General features: G+C 33.1%; 3 protein-coding genes across 4 annotated transcripts in view; 2 read left to right on the top strand and 1 right to left on the bottom strand.

The window, feature by feature from the left end:
* The first annotated feature begins 1,356 nt into the window (after positions 1-1,356).
* LOC130446527 (band 4.1-like protein 4) lies at positions 1,357-4,004 on the top strand. The gene is made up of 2 exons (XM_056782841.1): positions 1,357-1,541; positions 1,602-4,004. Exon 2 carries the CDS (start codon positions 1,605-1,607, stop codon positions 3,762-3,764), a length of 2,160 nt encoding a protein of 719 aa, XP_056638819.1. The 5' UTR covers positions 1,357-1,541; positions 1,602-1,604; the 3' UTR covers positions 3,765-4,004.
* Positions 4,005-10,804: 6,800 nt separating this feature from the next.
* LOC130446329 (uncharacterized) lies at positions 10,805-18,687 on the bottom strand. Of its 2 annotated transcripts, XR_008910135.1 has the most exons (4): positions 17,848-18,687; positions 17,652-17,785; positions 11,630-11,736; positions 10,805-11,578 (listed from the first exon to the last, which is right to left on the bottom strand). XR_008910135.1 is itself a non-coding variant. In XM_056782516.1 (3 exons), the coding sequence occupies exons 1-3, from the start codon at positions 17,739-17,741 to the stop codon at positions 11,512-11,514; spliced, it is 264 nt and encodes an 87-aa protein (XP_056638494.1). In that variant the 5' UTR covers positions 17,742-18,681; the 3' UTR covers positions 11,230-11,511. The 2 variants fall into 2 exon arrangements, 1 of the variants encoding a protein (XP_056638494.1); XM_056782516.1 differs by having other exon boundaries at positions 11,230-11,578; positions 17,652-18,681.
* A 357-nt stretch (positions 18,688-19,044) lies between these two features.
* The window catches only part of LOC130446327 (probable G-protein coupled receptor Mth-like 1), a 147,716-nt gene continuing 145,493 nt past the window's right edge, over positions 19,045-21,267 (top strand). Inside the window, exon 1 of the mRNA XM_056782512.1 lies at positions 19,045-19,950. Coding sequence (XP_056638490.1) covers positions 19,272-19,950 — 679 coding nt within the window. The 5' untranslated portion in view covers positions 19,045-19,271. The remainder of the gene's footprint in view (positions 19,951-21,267) is intronic.

The following is a 21,267-nucleotide window of genomic DNA, read 5'->3' as shown; positions in this document are numbered from 1 at the left end:
GGTACACACTTTCTGATAAAAAGTTACACTTTTATTTGAACGATTTTATAACACCCTAGCTGGCCTCGTTTATGGCTTTTAGGCCGGTTACGTCGAAGACGTAATTAAAATGATTACTAAAGGTCAAAAGTTTTTGCCCACCACTCTACCAAATTTACCTCTTTCAAGCGAAGGTCGAAAAGGTGTCTTAAAAAACTAAAAAACATAGTGTATTGCTATTTGTTCATTATTCTTTAACTGTGAATTATTTTTTCTGTGTTTATGCTTGTAGTTTAGTCCCAGTTAGTTTTGTGAGACGCAAGAACGTGTTTTGATTTGTAACTTTTTTATCGTGACAACTTTTTGAAAAATTCGTACACGAATAGTTTTTGTTCTCGCAAATTCAGATTTGTAAGTTTGAAAAATGAGTAAAACCAAGGAACTATGGGTTAAAGCTCGTGCTTTAATCTCAAGTCTTCATAGTCAAGGCAAAAGTAACCGAACCATTTCCGCCGAATCAAAAATATCTCAACATACCGTGGACTACAACTTGAAAACATTTATTATACTCGTTGAAAATTCAATAATTGCAAAGGTAGTTTAAACATTTCAGTAAGGCGGCATATTATGTGACATCAAGTAAATACGACGACGGTTATTATAAAATAGGATGACAAACTGGAAAGTACAGGATTAAGGCCTACAATACGTTGAAGAAGAAGAAGAAGAAAAACTGCAAGGTACAAGAAAAATCACAGAATGGAGACCGAGCAAGAAGAGATTGCTTGATAGACCAAAAAATAGATGGGAAGATCAGATTGTGCAAGATATGGAAAATTTGGGAGTACGTGACTAGAACAAACGGATGCAGGACAGAGAAAAAATGGAGAACTATAGTCGAAGCTGCAAAAATATGTGATAATCTGTAATTAAATAGGGTAAAAAATACAGGATCGAAAGATGTTATTTTATGTAATCATTTAAAAAAAACCAATTTACGAAAATGATTCCGGAAAATCTAAAATTTATTCTAGAACATTAGTTTTAACAACTTTATTTCCAGCGCTCCAAATATGCTTTTGTAACAGACATTTAATGTGGTGAAAAAACTTATTGAAATTAAACTACTGGCCTATTCTTGGTATTCCATCTCCGTTCTCTCGAGTACGTATCTCTTACAGGAGAGGTACCGCTGCCGTGGTACGGCGGAATAAGACCGAATTTTGTTTTAGTTCAGAACCAGTAATCGAATACAATATATCGTCCGTTTATACTCGAGACGGGTAATTGAATAACGAACTGAGCGATTTTTAAAAACGGATACAGGGTAACGACTACCACACGTTTATATCACCTGTTAGAACATAGTCATGAGTTAAGTAGAAAGGGAACCAAAGACAATGCGAGCCATCATTTGCCGTTGGTATAACGTAGTCAAAATAGTTCTTTTCAGTATGCAGTGTGCACTGAACCACTAGTGAACTTCTCAGAGGTGATTGCCCTTCGTAGTCTACCAATATACAAGGCTAAACGTAATTGAAAATATGAACTTGCTTTTAAAGGTAAACTATTAGTCATAACATAATATATATTCATATTTTAAATATCTGTTATATTTTCAGTGAATGATGGATTGTTTCTGCAATAAAGTGTACTCGGTACATTGTAAGATAGTATTTTTGGATGAAACCGAATTGGTGCACGAACTACAAAATAATAGTAACGGACAAGCGCTTTTGGATGTGGTTTTTCGTCATTTGAATCTATTAGAAACGGCATATTTCGGATTACGATTCCTCGATCAAAACGGGCAAACTCACTGGTTGGATCCGACTAAGAAGCTCAATAAACAAATTAAAGGCCCCGATCCTTATACTTTTTATTTCGGAGTGAAATTTTACGCAGCCGATCCTTGTAAGTTACTAGAAGAAATCACGAGATATCAATTCTTTTTACAATTGAAGCAAGATGTTTTGCAGGGAAGATTATTGGTTCCCTTCGATTTAACAGCCGAACTTTGCGCTTATATTTTACAATCGGAATTAGGGGATTACGATCCGAGAAGACACAGCGCTGGATATGTCTCGGAATTCAGATTCCTTCCCAACCAAAGTCTCGAACTAGAGATGCGTATAGCAGAATTACATCAAACTTTAGTGGGTCAACTGCCTTCGCAAGCAGAGTTAAATTATTTGGACAAAGTGAAGTGGTTAGAAAATTACGGTGTTGATTTACATCCGGTGCTCGGCGAAGATCACGTGGAATACTTCTTGGGACTAACTCCCGGTGGTATTGTAGTGTTAAGAAATAAAAATACGGTCGGTAATTACTATTGGCCACGCATTACTAAAATTTATTTCAAGGGACGATATTTTATGCTTCGTGTGACCGATAAAAATAACGACGAGTGTACTTACGGTTTCGAAACACCTTCAAAATCGGCCTGTAAACATTTGTGGAAGTGCTGTATAGAACACCATTCGTTTTTTCGTTTAGTGCAAGTGCCTCCTACTAGTCCCGATATATTTGCTTTGGGTTCTCGCTTTCGATATAGTGGAAGAACTGAAAAACAAGCAGTACGAGATGCTCAAATGAAATTAAGGCAACCTCCTTCGTTTTCTCGAAGACCATCGAGAAGATTTTCCAGAAGATCTCAGGTTGCTAACGACGGTGCGTTTTCGGAACCTTTAAGGCAAACGAACCATCAAGAAATTAAACATATATCTCTACCTCTACCTGTAGATAATTTCGAAGGTAACTATAATTCTACATTAAATTCATCTAACGTTAAAAAATTTGACTCGCCGAGAAGTACTAGAAGCGCTCCTTGGTCTCAACCGCATTCCAAAGGTCTTTACAACAGCTCGGCTCCAGCTAGTCCGCGTTCCGTTAGATCGGCTAGATACAGATCATCATCAGTAGATAGCCAAAGTTCGAACGATTCCAGAAATTGTAAAAAGCGAAAACACAGAAGTAGAACCTCCGATAACGAAAGCGAACATTCGAATCGTTCCTCCAAGTCGAGAAGAAAACATCGAAGAAGAAAATCAAGAAGCAGCAAAAAAGATAACGGCTCCGATTACGAACATAATAAATACGCGGAATCCAGATCGAGAAGCAAATCGGAAAGTTACTATGAATTGGTGGATTCGGGATTACAATGGCAAGAAGTGCAAAGAAACGCGGCTGCAAATGACAATAACAGTATTCAAAAAGCAACAGTTGTGAGCAGTAGAAGGAATAACGAAAGTAGATCGAATCCGCCAAATTACAACAGTACCGGTAGAAGAAACAGACATCGAAAGCATAGATCGCGATCTAGGTCGCCGTCGGAACCAAAATGGATGTCTAACGAATTGAAAAAACATCTAGAATTCGACTTGATAGACACGGTGGGAATGAGCGATCTACAATTAAAAGAAATTCCTTACACAGTAGTCCAAACGAATTATAGTAAACATGTAAAGTTACGGCCTAGTAACTCTTCGAAAATCGACTCCGGTTCATTATCATCACAATCCCAACAACCTCTTCACTATAATCATCATGTCAATAGCTATATGAATGAGGCTCTAACGAATTTCTCGTATACCGATAGAGATAGTAATAGTAACAGTCTAATGGGACTTCCTGAACCATTAAAACCAAGTTATTATACCGCTAATAACTTTAATGGTTTTAATTCTATAAAAGATTTGAATGTCAATAGAAATTATCATGAACACTCCGATTCTGGTGTGGGGGTTGATCAAGATTATGATAATAAAAAACCGAACTTGAAATGATATGAATATTTATTTATGTTTATCAGTTTTTTTTGCATCTGTATAAAGTAAAAAAAGAAAATTGAAATTAATAAAAAAAAACAAAACAGTTTGTTGAATAGATGTTAAAAGAGAATTACATTATAAAGGTTTTTTCATTATAAATTACCCACCTATTATCATCGTTATTATTGCCTATCTAAATATATAAAAAGGCTTTCACTCGATTTCGTTGAAATCTCATAAAAGTTGCGAACGAAATGTAGGGATACAAGAAATTAATTGTTTTCTTTTATTTACGCGATACAACGACAAATATTTCTGAGAATAGAATCACTTTATGAAATAATCAAAATAGTTGAGGTACTAAAAAGTTGGTAATTATCTAGATTAGGTCACACCCTCCGATTTCGTTAAAATTTTAGTTTGTTAGAGAGAATACATAGTTCGCGTTTGAAGAATGAGATAATTGTAATGATTTTTCAGTGATTGTAATATTTAAATTAATCGTTGAAACCTATACTTCTCTACAAAATGAAATCCAATCACAAACAGGGGTTGCTGTTATCGAAAAGGTGGTCGACAATAAATAAAATAGATATACAAACTGTATGTAGAAACATCGCTTCTTTTATTTATTATCGACCATTTCCTCAAGAAAAAATCTTGAGTTTTCGATAACAGCAACCCCTGCTTGTGATTGGATTTCATTTTGTAGAGAAATATGTAGGTTAGGTTTCATCGATTAATTTAAATATTACAATCACTGAAAAATCAATACAATTATTTGATTCTTTAAACGCAAAAATTTACCTGAAGGGATGATTTATATATAAGTAGGTTTTTATTGGGAACGTGGCAAGGAAACACCAAATTGTACTAACTTTAATATATTTTCCTAGCTTTCGAATACTTATGTATTCATCGTCTGGGAAATAATTATGATTAAGATTAAACTTGTAAAAATTCCCATAAGTATTCGAAAGCTCGGAATTTTGGTTTTACTTGCCACGTTCCCAAGAAAAAACTACTCATAATATAGCTGGCAAAAACTTCTTTACAATCCATATATTTTAACGAAATCGGAGGGGTGTAACCTAAGCTAAATAATTACCAAAAAGTGTGTTAATAAATTTCGTAGCTTGTTATTACTTCGAATACTATTGCAAATTTTAGAAAAATTTTGTCAAATAATTCAAGCCATCTGTATAAGTTGTTTAGAATAATACAGGGTGCATGTTATTGCAAAAATACTACGGATATTTTGCAAATACTTGATGTTGGAGAGGATTAGGGGCTGTATAACATACTAAAATTTCGAGGGAATCGGGCGTACGCAACCTAAACTAAATAATTACCAAATATATTATTTCTCATTAGCGAAAAGTGTTATTGAAATTGAGTATATTAGAAATTAAATTGTATTATGTTTATTGACACGTATTCAAATCGCAACGGATTGGAGGATTGTGAAATTGAAATCGCCCTAAAACTGATTGATAAAAGACCGTAACTAATGATAAAAAAAATCTTGAATAGTATACCGTCGGCCGTATCTGGGGATAGGATTATATAATAGCTTAAATAGAACAAAAATGACCCCGAAAAAGACGTGAAAAATATTTTCAGAAATTTAGGTACGTTACTAGAGGGCGTACGTGAAAATAAAACAATTAAAAACCAAAATTATTTGAAATTTATTCAGTTTCGGGGACATTTTAGACAATGGTCGTTTAAATAATTTCTAACTGAACGTCCAAAATGAATCGGAGCTCCTTTTAGTTGGTAGTAAATGGATCCATCTATCTCATTTGGATGATTAACATGAGGAAGAAGTCTTTGTAATGTAGGCACTAAGAAGTTAATAAAAAAATCTAGATAAACCTCACTATTAACTGTGCCCTTAAAAAAATAAGGGCCTATAATCTTATTGTCAATGATACCAGCCCAAACGTTCACATTTTAAGGATATTGAGTGTGAGCCTCGCACATCCAGTGCTCCAATATCTTTAATTCTGTTTGTTAACCGTTTCAAACGTCGCTTCATCAGAAAAAACTATTTTGTTTATGAGCTTCAAATCTGCGGTCATTCTGTCCATCATCAATTCACAGAATTCTTGCCTTCTATCAAGATCATATTCATTTAACTCGTGAACCAACTGAACTTTGTAAGGGTGGTATTATTATTTATACAAAATGGATGAGTTACTTATAGTCCAGTCACTTTAGGCAAAAAAGGGGTCGACCTCGGAATTTGAGATAATAAGCTGGAAGCTCGTATACAGCTTCATTTTGATTATCTAAAAGTTGTCTCAAAAGTCTCATATTATCTGGTACCTGCGTCGTAAATTATTCGAGGTCAAAGGTCACGAAAATCGGTTTTTTGCAATTATCTTCGTTTCTATGGTTCCAATTACTTCAACACCTATTATGAAAATTGAAGATAAAAAAATTTGCCACAACTTTTGTCTCAGCTTTTTTTCTATACGCTCAAGCCTTTTCGAGATAGAGAGCGGAGAGCACCCAGCGCTCAGGCATGATTTATATCATCATTCAATGCAATGTATTAACTAATAAATAAAACAAATTATACAAGGTATTATTCACCGAGAATCACGGTTGACCTTGTATTACAGTATATATGTTTGGGCGCTGGGTGCTCTCCGCTCTCTATCTCGAAAAGGCTTGAGCGTATAGAAAAAAAGCTGAGACAAAAGTTGTGGCAAAAATTGCAACAAACCGATTTTAGCGACCTTTGACCTCGAATAACTTACGACGCAGACACGAGATAATATAAACATTTTGAGACAACTGTTAAATCGTCAAAATGAAGCTGTATACGAGTTTCCAGCTTATTATCTCAAATTCCGAGGTGAAACCCTAAAGTGACTGGACTATTACATAATTGTCGGCGGTAAGTTCTCCAGTTGTTTTATGAGGATTTTCCTCAATCTCTAGAAGTACATCTAACATCAGTAATTTGACCATTTGTACCTGGTTTTTCAATTTTACTAACATTAGACTACGTATTGACCAGGGTATTTATTATTTCACAAACCTCATTTTGAGTTCTTGTTCTATTACCACGTCCAAGAAAACGAAAGAAATTAACAAAATAACCCCTAAGGTCATACAAAATGTTGTACGAGAATTCCAAAATCGCCTCGGTTATTGTCAAGAAGTGAAACTTTATATTGCCGAATAGAGGACTACAATATCTTTCCAACAAGGTGAAATGTCTGAATATCTTCCTCCATTATCAGCAATATTGAAAAAATCGCTAGAATATTTGTTCGTGTAAAATCCAACACCACACATTTACAGACCAACGACCGTAATGTTAGGTTAGGTTTATGGAGAATTACTCTATCATTACTAAGAAACGTAACGTCATCTATCCACAAAAATCGTAAGTATTTCAAGATCGTCGTATATCATATTCAATAGCCAGTTGCAATAATCCACCCTGATATCAAAATCTGTAACAATAACGATTTAGGACCATATGATATGGGTGCAATCCCACCGTTGACACATTTCTCGATATATCTCGAGACAGAAAAAAAAAATACCGATATGCGGTTTTCGCTATTTTAATGTTAGTTTAGTTTACTTTTAAATCACATACTCAAACTTTCATGTTTATGTAAAAATTAGTAAAGAGAAATCACATGGATTCCACTCTCCCCCATCTCTTATTTCTTATTTGAAGAGTTACACTAAAAATGCACCGAATTTCTTGAAGAAATCGATTATTGTATATTAAATAGGATAAATTTTGATTTTACAATTTTGTGAAGTTGTGTAAATGCAACGAGACGACGTTGTTTTATGTATTTTAGATATTGTGGTTTTTTTAAAGTAGCATTTCAAAAGTGAAGTAAATCAACTTTGAAATAAGAAAAACCGCATGTCGACACATTTTTTTCAATCTCGTGATATCTTAAGAAATGTGTCAACACCGAGAATTTTTCATAACAAGGTTTCGACTCTCCCCCACCTCTTCATAAAGAAGTAAACTAAAAGTCAAAAGTATGATAAGCCACCCCACGACGATCATCATGAAACTTTATACATAGACTATAAATATTTTATCAAATCTATTTTATGAGAAAATATTTACTTTCGGATATACTGGGCCATTATTAACATATATAGTACCACGGATAGCTTTGTTCGATAGATCTCATCAAGAACTATCTGTGTGTGAAAAGCCATCATGATTAACGCATGCTCAAAAGAGTTTCTTCTTCTTCTTCTTCTTCTTCTTCTTCTTCTTCTTATTTTAAGACTGTGTCTTGTGTTTTCAAAGAGGCAGCCTAAGTTGTGACTGCGAGGACCAGCTCTCATACCAGCGCTTTGGTGGTCTTCCAGGAGGTCTACTTGTATTGGGTCTCTCTTCCTTTGCGATTTTCGCCAATCGATCGTTGTTCATTCTATTGACATGATCTCTCCATGATCTTCTTCTAGTTCTGGCCCATCTCACTATATCCGGAACGTCAAACATTCTTCTGATTTCATTGCTCCTTATTCTGTCTCTTAGTGTTTCCCCTGTGATTGAGCGTAATGTCTTCATCTCGGTCGTTCTAAGAATCCGCTTAGTAGTTGCAGTCTCCGCCCTCATTTCAAAAGAGTTTCTGTGAAAAAAATATGCAAATGCATTATTTTTATCAAAAAATCAATAGATAAAATGAAAATTTAGTAATTTTTGTAAGGTTAGGTTAAGTTAGGTTAGAATAACTTAGGTTAGGTTAGGTTAGGATAAGTTACGCTAGATTTTCTTCAATCAAATATTTTAATTGGACTGAAATCTATAACTTTTACATTAGAAAAACCTTTTTTGATTTCTTCTATTAATGAAAGGAACGGGTCTATTTTTGGTTCAGATTCACGACATGTATTCTGTCTTCTCAGTTTTCCGAAGGTACATGCCTATCACGGAAAAATGGGACCACCAGCTGGTGACCAGCTCACCAGCAAATATTTCTAGCCAGCCATCTGTATGAATTATGCTTCCTAGAGCGACGTTATTTTCTTGATAAAAATGATGCATTTTTTCCACAAAAACTCTTCTGTATTTGCATGCGTCAAAAATCATGATTTGTCACACACAAATAGATCTAGATGAGATCTATCGAACAAAGTTTATGTTTGAGAATCTTCTTGATTGTGGGTCTGTTCTGTTTCAAAATTAGTTTTTTCCTTAAATAATTTTTGATAATTGACGTTTCGACTTTTTGATAAAGACTTAAAGTCGAAACTTCAATTTTATCTATCTTTCAAAAATTATTATTTTGAAATAAAAAAGACCTAAAACCAAGAATATTTACAAAACATAAACATGTCAAAAGGTCTAAGAAATAAGAAATGGAAAGAAAAATAATTTTCACTTGTTTCTCGAAGCGGGGCCAGTTTTGTTAAAAATATTTTTCCTGAAGCTTTAAAATCATCCATTCCTGAAATATGATCCATGACCATAGTTCTTAATTACCCACCTGGTTTATAAAAAACAAAGACTCTTGGCAAATTCATTCAACTGGGTTTTACTGTAGAAATTTTAATAAAAATTAATATTTCGTTTAAATTATACACTTTTACGGTCACCTGGTTTTTTGGCTCTAGAAAATCGAAAAATGGATGGATTTTAATGATCTTGGTCTCAAAATGTTCCATTTTACGGCGGATTTATAAAAAAAAAAATAGTAGAAATAGCCGGAATGAAAATTTCTCATAGTTTTACTGTTGTAAATCGTAAAAAAACGGTTTTGCAAAATAATCCTTTACAAAAAATTATGGTAATTATAAACTTTCGCGGTCACCTGGTTTTTTGGCTCTAGAAAATCGAAAAATGGATGGATTTTAATGATCTTGGTCTCAAAATGTTCCATTTTACGGAGGATTTATAAAAAAAATACGAAAATTAAAAAAAATAAATATTTTTTACAGTTTCATGACTTTAAATGCAAAAAAAATGACTTTCTGCATTATAATCCTTCGTAAATGTTTCTGACGTCGTGGAATGAAGTTCGTATATTTTTTTCGCAATTTACATAAAAAAATGAATATTTTGAAAAAAACGTTTTTCTACTATTTAAGGTTTAAAACTATTAAAAACCGCAAATTCAGCCACTACCCCCGTATTTTTCATAAATTCGTCGTAAAATGTAACATTTTGAGACCAAAATTATAAAATTTATCTATTTTTCGATTTTTAATGGTCTAAAAACTATTAGCATCGAAGAATATAGTACGAAACTATTCACGAAAATTGATTGTTTTTCATCGATTTCATTTTAAGCTATAAAAACTGAAAAAATCATTCTTTTTGGATTTTTTTTTTAAATTGTTTATTAATTTATGTAGAATACAAAAAAAAAATATAAGAACTTTATCTGATAATGAGATAATTTTTTGTAAATGATTATTTTGCAAAACCGTTTTTTTACGATTTAAAACAGTAAAACTATGAGAAATTTTCATTCCAGCTATTTCTACTAATTTTTTTTATAAATCCTCCGTAAAATGGAACATTTTGAGACCAAGATCATTAAAATCCATCCATTTTTCGATTTTCTAGAGCCAACCTAACCTAACCTAACCTAACCTTACCTAACCTAACCTAACCTAACCTAACCAAAAAACCAGGTGACCGCGAAAGTGTATAATTACCAAATAGAATTCTGTTTCCTAGAGTACAAATATTACATGAAATTAATAAAATGAAAATTTAATATAAACAGGACATTTATTGAAAAAATACTTTTCGTCGAGCTTCTTTGAAATAGCAAAACTCAAAAGTATCAATAACATTATCAAAGTTCCAATAGACGCCCAGTTATACCTACCCCTATTTTGTTATAATAAATATTTTCATATTAATTTTAATTTCGACATATTCAGTAACAGTTGTAGTCAGAGAAATTGCAACAAACGTTGACGCAGGGCATAATTCAGGTAAGCTACGATAAAATCATGAATTATTGTTAAAAAACTAATACGCGGAAACATTTCTATTCCTTGTTTAGGTATATGAATAATTTTAATTCAATAATAATAAATACAAAAATTGAAAACAATTTTATTAACTGAAATGAAACACGATTTCAACAGATTAAACGTGATATTCAATGCTTGATCAAATATGTTGACAATAAACAAGCTTCCTGTTTTATCGTGCGTTTTTTAAGATTTAATAAAACAAAATCTACAAAAAATCGAAGAATTGCTATAACAATCTAACAAAAGAATGTCTAGCGGAGTCCTCGGTACTTAAAGAACATAAATCATACCTTGCTTTGATTGTGTAGTACCAATTCTACACAGATGTCTGTTAATTAAGCGTATTCTTAATTTTACTAGACTATATTTTATTCACCACAGTTTTATACAGGGTGAGTCATACTTCTACCATACACAGAGTCCTTCAAATCCGCTTCTTTATTAGTTTACAAGGTGATTTGTTAAGTTGACCAAAAATTATAATAAACTATAGTACTTACAAAGTTCATTTAGTTTTCTACATTTTTTACGATGCAATACACTACTATGAAGCAATTTTCTATAATAAACTTTCTTATAAACTCTGCAGTTGCTGGATCTGACCTATCCATCAATTGCCTATCAATTTGTCCCCCGGAAAACCTCTTTCAGTACTATCCTTTTAATATACGGAGGTTCCCGATATCGAAAATGATTAAAAATATTTTATATCATTATTATTAATCTAATTGTGTGAGCCCCTTGTATGTTTTTATGTTTCAAAACATTCCTATACGTCACAGAAGAAAGTTTCGGGGGGATCATCGAAATTAACAGCGTTTAAACCATATTTTACACTGAAAAAAAAATGTTAAATTCAATTGAATATAAAGAAAATGTAAGCATACGTATATCCTTTATTCCATTCGAAATTATTTAAAAAACTCCACACTGTATAACCTGTAACAATCACTCCATTTTCAGTGATACTCTTCCATAATTGTTGCAGTCTCTCCTGAAATCATTGCAACGTGAAATCAATTCCAAATTGCTAAAAATGTTCAAAATTTGATACGGAAATGTCAAAAACTGGATAATTATCGAAAATAATGATTAAAAATCCAAATAATTCCAATCAAAAAATGTAAATAATCAAAAAATCTTCTAAACACAGTCACAAGTCTCGAAAATGTGCTGAAAACTATTCAGAAATCCTCTACAACAAATGAAATACCGTTCAGCTTGAAAAATTATCAAAAACTGTTGGAATGCATTTGTAAAAAATGTGAAAAAAGTTCAAATTTCTATTGATCGGCTTTGGAAAAATCAATTTAGGTATTCGTATCGAAAATTGCACCCTGTATATCATTTTTATTAAATTCAATAAGCGATTTTCGATAAATATAATTTGTAAGTCGTAACACTTTTTTAACGGTCTTTGTCTCTGTCTCAACAACCAAGAATTCAAAAATTTTATATCAAAAAATCATTCAAATATTTCGGCGTGAGTTAAACATTTGAATTTCTCGTAATTACTAGGAGGATTAGTTCCATGTCGACTTGACTCAAGTCGAAACGTCAATTTGTTATCAATCTTTCAAAAATTATTAAAAAACAAACAGGAGAGACCTAAAATCAAGAATATTTAGAAATATTAGAGCATTTAAGTCCATCATCTTGTAATTTCTCTCCACTTCATTCGGTCTCTTGCTTTTTCTGTCTAGCTCTGGATGTTTTTCTCTATAAGGTCTTCTTTCACTACTTCCCTCCACCATTTTTTTGATCTGCTTTTTTTCCTTTTGCACTTTGGTATATTCCACACAACTCGTGTCAAGGGTCTGTCTTCGTCGTCCATTTGTCCTAAGTGACGTTGCCATTGTTACCTTCTTTCTTCTTCATTATAAACGCGCTGATTGGTGACTCATTGAAAAGTGTGTAAATTTGATGGTTTGATCTTCTCTTTCATCCTAACTCAGTCTCTTAGTATTCGTCATTATCCAGGTTTCAAAAGCGTATGTCAGGGTGGGTCTCAAATTTGAACTTTCGTGGATCTGGATATCTCTTTCGATATCGATATTCTTCTGTACAGCTGTTACTTTTGTCAATTATTAGATCGAATTCCGTTTCTTCTTGGCGTTTATTTTCTACTTCCTCGTATTCTATTAAGGTCCCATCATGTACATATGTACTTTGAATTTGTTTTTTGTCTTGCTTCCACATTTATTCATTATTTCCATAAACTTTGCTTTGTCATTTTTCATTTTTGTAGGCCTATTTCTTCTGCTGCTGTTATTAGTTGCTTTGTGGTTTCTTCGGGCTTTCTTCTGTTTTCTGCTAGCAACGTCACATCTTCAGCACGGGCGAAGCATTGATGGCTTTTTTTAAATCTAATGCCCTTTCTGTTGATCTTCTTGTGCTCTTCTTATTAAGCCTTCCAAAGCTATATTAAACAGTACCGTTGATAGGGTGTCGTCTTGTCTTAATCCTTAATCCTTTTGTGCTTTGAAAGGTTCAATTTTCTTGTTATTAATTTTTATTATAATATTTTACTCTGTCATCTTTACTAGTTGACTTAATTGGTTTGGAATTTCTAATTCTCGCCATATTTGGATTAACTTTTCTCTGTTTACATTATTACGATCTTTTGAAATCAACAAAAGGATCTGTGTTGGTATCTCGAATTCCTAACAGCCAATGATAAGTTGTTTTACCAAAAAAATTTGGTCTTTTGCCTTTTCTAAACTCTTTTTGGTGCTTACTTAACAATTTTTCTGCGTATATTCTCTATAATTTTCAAACAACCCTTCTTGCAAATGCAGGGCTATAGCCCCGGGCCCCAGGTCCAAGAGGGCCTCATCATTTGTAAATCTTCTGTATTTTTTGATGTGTTGATACCCCAAATCTAACGTATTGATATTATTTTGTGAATTTTTCCGGATCTTCGAATTCCTTAAGAGGGTCCCGTCATTATTTTAGCCCCGGGCCTTATAAATATTAATCCGGCCCTGTGCAAATGGGTAATTATAATGACTTTTCTCCATGCTACTGGAATTTTTTTGGTTTTCCAAATATGACAAAGTGAATTGAATTGAAAGTTTCTTCTTTAAACTGTTGATCAGACAATATTATAACATGTAAGAATTTGACAATAAGATTTTTTCGTAATCCTTGAACTGTCTTCAAATTCCGAAAAAAAAAAAGTTAATAAACCGTAAAAATAGGTGCGCCTTTGAGGAGTGTACATAAATTTTACTTATTCAGAATTCAAAAACAATTTTATATTGTACATGAATTTTTAATGTAAGTAATTTGTATTTATAACATGAATCGATATAACAAAAGAAATTCTTTGTATATGATTTCATTAAATTATTAAAAATTATATAAGACGATTATGCAACCAATTTTACATATTTTTTCTTTGCGCTTTCAATATTGTATAGATTTCTATTTGAATAATCGACGTATATTCCTCATCAGTCTTAAAGATGGCGCTCCGAGACATTGGTACGTAAGGGATCTTACAAATACAGTGCTCTACATTACCGAAATAACGAGTGAGATACTTCTCACTTTAATCACTAGGTGTCGTGGTGGAATATTTGTTGAATTCTTAATTATTAACTAAGTAATCCAATGATAGAATTAAATAACTCAATTCACCAACTTTATTTAGCAAACTGAGGATTTGATAATTTAAAGTTACAAGTGGTTACACTAATCTAACTGCCGTACTAGACGAATATCAAATTGAATAAACGAAGTTTTAGTATATATTAGTTTTTATCTTATACAATAATAATTATAAAATTAAATAAATATATTTATTGTTCATTATAGTCATATTAATAGTAATTAAATAATAAATAATTGAAGACGATACCTTGATGGGGTTGAAGTTGAATCTATAAAACTGACAGAAATACTAAACACAGACAATTTATAGTAACGATAACATAATGAGGCTAGAGTTGCTTTGGATTATTTAACTATAGTATCATTCGGATTGCCAAGGTAAAATTATAATAAAATGCCAGCTTATATTTGTAATTTGCATCTTTATTGATTTATAAAATAATTCAATTTACAACGATAGATACGTAATATTGCATTGAATAAACAGTTTGTACGGTAAGTGACCCAAATAAGGCATACCTTGTGTTTTTCTTGACTTAATGAATAGTATTTTACGGAAAACGTACTCGACATTTAAAAACCCTATTACACTCGAGTAGTTTGAATGGTACCTGCTCTGTGGAAAGTTTTTGTGAAACTGACTTAGCTAATTCGACCACGTGATAATTCCAGGACATATTTCTCCCAAAATTAACACCAACCAAGCGAATTTGCAGTGATATTTTATGTTTACACAGCTCTAAATCCTGAGCTGCAGTGTCAGCCTTCTTTATAAATGCAACAATCTCGGTCTTTGCTACACTAAACACTATCAGATTACTAACACTTCACGCCAGAATGTTTTCAAGATCGCTATTGATAGTGATGATCGGTTGCTGTCTACGGATTTAAATATAATTATATGAAATCGGGGAAATTACGGAACTAATATAAAAGTCAGAGCTCGATTCAGCTTCACAGGCATCGCGGAGCAATGAAGATTCAACAGACCATTTGAATGAACCTCCAGGTGGCCACAAATCACCGTTAAGCAATTTCCTAGCAAAATATTTTGATCGAAAACCTATTTTTAATGATGTATTTTTGCTTCCATAGTATAAAGGAAAGTAACGATTGAATTATGTAAAACCTATGTAAGCTCAACAATCCACCACGTAAACAATGTTTGTAACCAGCAGCGGTTAGTAAGAGGAAAGTCTGTTCAAGACAAATAACCAGCGAGCTGAAATTATCAGTAGTAACAAACCAAGAACATTGATAATCGTTCGAAAAAAATTTAAACAGATTTAGAAAGCTTGTTGCTTGGATCTTCTGAATCTTCCTAAGTGTGAGGAATCTCTAGCAATTCCCGTAGCAATATCAGATTTTATCAAGTCTGATAAAAGTGATTTGCTTGTCTCTTCAAAAGAGGTTTGTCCAAACCATCAACCTCTCATCAAAGCTAGTTTAATATAAAAAAAACTTGGAAGAATCAATCACAAAGAAACTCAATAAACAACAAAATTGACAAACCAAAATCAGGAACGGCGGATAAAAAGTCCACGATTAATATTACCAAAAAGGCTTCTCAGATGCAGATGATTCCGTATATTATGATGACTCGGCTGCTGAAGATGATAGCAATGATGCTTAATGTTTGTTGTGGTAGAGAAACAAACTCGAGGTGAAAAGTGGGCCAAATGTACTGTTTAATGTGGTGTTAATGTTGAAGGTACACAATTTATCTGCTCTAGATGCGAGAAAAATTGGTTTTGGTTCCTCTTCTTATTTTTCTATTTTCTAGGTTTATAAATCTAATAAAATTGTTCGATTTGTCATCCATTTTGTCTTATACATAAACCACATACAGGTTCAATTCGCCTTAATGCATTTAAAATCATAAAGGGTTGCCTCTGGTAAGTTTCTGAATGCTTCTTGACGCTCGGAATTCATTTATATTATTACGCCGATTTTCCTAAGTCTACTCAAGTCCGGTGACCTAGGGGGCCATCTGATTAGCCCGTGTGTGCCAATCCAGCGTGGGCACTCAAATATTCTTTAGCTACCCTAAATATATTTGGGCATAGTTGGGCGCAATTAAGCTACCCTCAAAAATTGTATATACAATTTTAGTGCCCAATACAAAACATGAAACGCTAAAATCAAATCGGACTTGGTGCTGTTTTTCAAAAGTAATTTAATGGTTTTCTTGAAACCAATGCCTTGTATTTTGCCCATTAAATATACCGCTGCTGCTTGTATGGGATTCATCAGACCTTTTTTGCAAAATCCGGATCTTCATTAGCTTTGGTTTTAAGCTAATTTGAAAATTCCAATTGTTAAAATGGATCGTCTGGATGCATTTTTTGAATAATATATACCTATAACTTCTACCTCTTCCTCTATTTTACTTCGGGACATTTGGGGTCTTCCTTCCACACATGCCAAAACATTAATTTCGCCATCTTAACTTTTTTCAACATGAGGTTGCCTAGTTTTTGAATAGCAGCCATAATTTAAAAGATTGGATTTCAACCGGAATACCGTAGCCGTAATTTTTCGTTAAAAAGGTTTAAACATTTTATAATATCTTACTTGAGCCTTTAACTAATTCTGAACGTGGAGTAGGTAGGTAAAGGTCGTGCTCCGCGTTCCTAAACGGATGGCAACGACCTTTTTGAAATTGGAGAAGCGTGTTTATGAATTACGCAAACGGATTCAAATATGAATAATGGAGGAAGAGTCCCAGTTCCCTTTCGTTGTTTGAGTCGCATCACACGTACCCCAGACTTAATAAAGGATGTTTAGGAGGTGGATAAGTTCAGTTCTTTGGAACTGTAATGTAACTTCCATTTCAAGGAACTGTCCACAACAAGCCCTAAGAATTTTACTGATACAATGGTGGTGTTATTTAATAATAAAGGTTGCAAGGTATTTGTAAATGATAAAACTTTAGGTTTAGAAACCTTGAGATAGAGAAGATTTAAGGGTAATTAGGACACTAGATATGGTCCTATGATTAAAAGAAGAAACAAAATAGAGCCTAGTACTGAGCCTCGGGACACTCCACATTCTATTGGCTGGCAAGAAGACATCTTTGTATCAAGCTGACTTCTGTTGGTAAAGTTTGACTCGAAGTATGGTAGAGATTGTACGCCTGAAACCGTAGTACTGCAATTTGTTAATAAAAATATTATGATTAACACAATCGAAAGCCTTAGAAAAATCACAAAAAGTGGAGTGGTGGTTATTTAGGCTATTCTCTGAAAATCTCTAATAATCAAGTTTTTTTTTAATGTAATTGAAAACACTTACTTGGATCAGTAAATCTGAATACGCAGGACCATTTGAGATACCCTCAATAAAAAAAGACCAATTATTTCGTCGGCTATTATTCCAGCCCATATTGGGATTCGCGCTTCTAACGAGGATTGTTACGTGACCAGTATCTACAATTATGTCGATTTATGTTTCCATTAATACAAAAAGTAGACTTATCGCAAAACATTACTTAAAAAAATTGGATCGTCTTCTTAACATAGGGTTGCCAACCGTCCCGTTTTCCCAGGACACTACACTATATAGTTTTTGAGCAGCATCTTGGGTTTTCAAATTTCAAAATTCGCGCGCATCTTCTCAAATCTTGCATTAGACATACAGAGCTAGCTAACCAGTCAGATTATTATTTAGTCGAAACTATATGTTAGCTCAAATAGCTGTCAAATATTTTTATTAAAAACTGTTATTATCTTAATTGCTTGAATTTTATTTCACCTGTTTTCATTAGATTTTTATTTAACTATTGCAACTCTATTAATGCGTCCTGCTTTTGAACTGAATAGTCCTGGTTTTTTAAACTTCAAATCCTGGTTTTTCAAATTTAGGGCTGGCAACAGGACACGAACATCCAATAATTTGATGCAGCTTTTCTTTGTCCTCATTTGGAAAAATCTGTTACCGAACCAGTTTCGTTAAACTTTTTAATTAATTTACTGACATCTATGGAATTTCGGTTAGGATATAAATTATTATTAGGATATTACACGTTTCTTGTTGACTTCTACGCCTAACACCATGTCCTAATATTATTAAAATATTGTTCAGATAAACGATCCATTGTGATTGAAACTTGCTGTGAGTTTGTGTGGGACTCTCACCCACTAAACCACCCTCCTCGATCCTCGGGAGTGTCGTACGCCGGGAGGACAACAAATTGTCATTGCATCAACGTACAACACTTAATCCTTTGGATTTTTGAGCCGTTTCTTAGCTTCACTCCTCTCCACCAGTCCGTCAAGACGGCACGAGAAGAGAGGAAGTTACTGAGCCACTCCACCAACTTCAAGGTCTTACAGCTCCCAGGAGTGGAGTAATATTCACCCGAATGTATTATTTTAACTTCGGCGGAGATGACGTAAATGTACATTTAGGTACAGAGAACATTAGATTTATTTGAAATAACAAAGTTGATTATTTTTCCGGAAAAAGGAAATATCTGACAACAATGTAAATACCACCATAGTATATCACAAGACCCTTGTATATAAAAATTTATAAAAATCGTACAAGCCGTTAGGGAGATGATTGAGGCGTTCCGTACATAAAATTCACTCTGTATTTTAAAGTGTATAATAAACCTTATAAAAGGTTCGCACATTAATTAATAAATCTATCGACCTATTTAACGAAAACTTTGCAAAGGCAAAACGTAGTACAGCAACCAGTGTAGAAGACTTAAGGAGGGGGTCATCAACAGAAAGACCGGTCTAGAGTAACTACCGTGCCAAAGGAGAAACAGTTGACTATCGCGTTTAGAAGAGCAAGTAGTGCTCAATATTCTCAGAATCTTGTTAACACGCGTTCTAAAAACATCGCGCTTACATTAGAAAATGTTTTTCTAGCAAATAGTTGCGTTATTTTAAATAATTTGACAAAATGCCTTTACCGACAAAGCTTTATAGTGCGGTGTTACTCAGTGTTACAGTTTTATCTATAAAATTACCGAAAACTGTCAATATAAATAAATGTTGTAAGTTTAATGAATTATTGACAATACAGAATCAAACGTGTGCCCAAAACTCTTCTAGTTCTTGGAACTTGGAAATTTACAATGCACGCAAGGGTAAATTTGAACTGTTTACAGAATTACCCGTTAATTGGAAAGTGAAGGAAGATAATTTCTTGAATTGTTCAAAGCCACAGCAACTGAAATTTCAACAAAAGAATAATTTTCCTTTTTTAAACGGATCCATCTTCAGTCTTGAATTTAACAGACTTTTTCATCCAAATGAATTCTGTTTAGACTATCAGTCGGCTTTGGTGTGTTTAAACGAACCGGAAAATCTAATAATTATCAAAAAGTGTTGTGGTGATAACGCGATTTTTTCTCAAACTAAAAGTACTTGTATTACAATTAAAGATGTCGGTTATAAGATAGACGTCGGTCAAAATAGAACTTTAGGTGCTGGGTTTCCCCCTTGCGCAGACAATAATATGCACGTTGTCGGCGAATTGCGCAAATCTACCATTATGAATAATGGTAGCTTATTAGTTGACAAAAAGTTGCATCTAGGCGCAGGGAACTTTTGTTTGGAACATGTTTTGGAACAAACAGGTGAGTAGTACCAGTAGTAGTTATATAATACCAGTACCGATAAACGCTTTTAGAACTTCATTATAACGTTAATGTATTCGTAAGGATTGTTAAATAAAATAAACAAGTTTGCGCAATATATGATTCTTGCAATTTTAATTATTATGGTTGTTACCGATCACCTTTTATTTTAAATATCAAAATTATTCTATTAAGGTACTGTCTCTCATCTTCCAGGCATAGAAATATTTAATTATTATAACGTTTTATTTTTATAAATGAGAGAGTAATAAAACGATCCATAGGCGTATCAGTTCTAATAATAAGCAGTTAAAATATGTTTAGTTACCTATACCTCGCGTATTTTCGTATGAAATAACAATTGTATATAATGAATACATTTAATATTTTCACCTAATTACCTCGGCGTCGGATTTAAGGAGGGTCTAGCGGGGGCTGAAGCCCCAGGCCCCGAGCACGTAGGGGCCCCGTAAAATTACTAATTTGATCATTTATTATTCGGGAATTGAAATGAAATGAATGAATTAATGTAATTGAATCCGAACACTAATTTTTTACTCTAAATAATAATAAATTTTATATTTCATGAATTCAATATGACATAGAAAGAAGCGCGAGTAAAATCTCTAATAAAAATATATTGGAATGATCTACAACTTGAATTATTTTGTGAGTTGTAGCAATTCATTATTTTTATCACTCTTTAACCCTAAATTGATTAATAATACAAATAATTTCTTAATACCATTGAAAATGTCCAATTGCATCGTTCAATTAGATATGATCGAAACTTTATAGGCCGGTAAAAAGGGCTAGGAACTTCAATTTAAATTGCTCCTAAGATATTTTTAAAAAAATTGTTGGTCGTAACGTGCGCATCACTTATGAAGTATCTTATCACCCCCTAAAGGAGGTGCGACCCCCCAAAATACGCGTCAAACTTGTTTTTTGAGGTAATTTTAGAATATCTCAGAAAATCATTGTCATATCAAAAAAAAAAACTGTAGATTCAGAAAGGGCACAAAATTTTTAAAAAAAAGATCCTTAAAAAAATTTCGCCAAATTGCACCGTATTCCCGAAAAAAATTGTTGAAGGTAAGCGTTTTCGCGATCTGCATGGCGCTGCGTTTTTTCAACCAGCGCGGGGAATAAAAATCCATAACTCCCGATAGAAATGTCCGATTTTGATGAATCTTACGTTATTTTGAAGAGAAATATTTCAACTTCAAATTGCAGCTTTTGCTCTCATTACAAAACTATTTCTAAATGCGTGAAATAATACTGAATATACTGTTTACACCAACACTAACAATTATA

This window comes from Diorhabda sublineata, chromosome 7, assembly GCF_026230105.1.
Source record: "Diorhabda sublineata isolate icDioSubl1.1 chromosome 7, icDioSubl1.1, whole genome shotgun sequence".
NCBI classification, from domain to species: domain Eukaryota; kingdom Metazoa; phylum Arthropoda; class Insecta; order Coleoptera; family Chrysomelidae; genus Diorhabda; species Diorhabda sublineata.
Note: the sequence above shows the minus strand (reverse complement) of the source record. Positions and strands in the feature narration are given on the sequence as shown.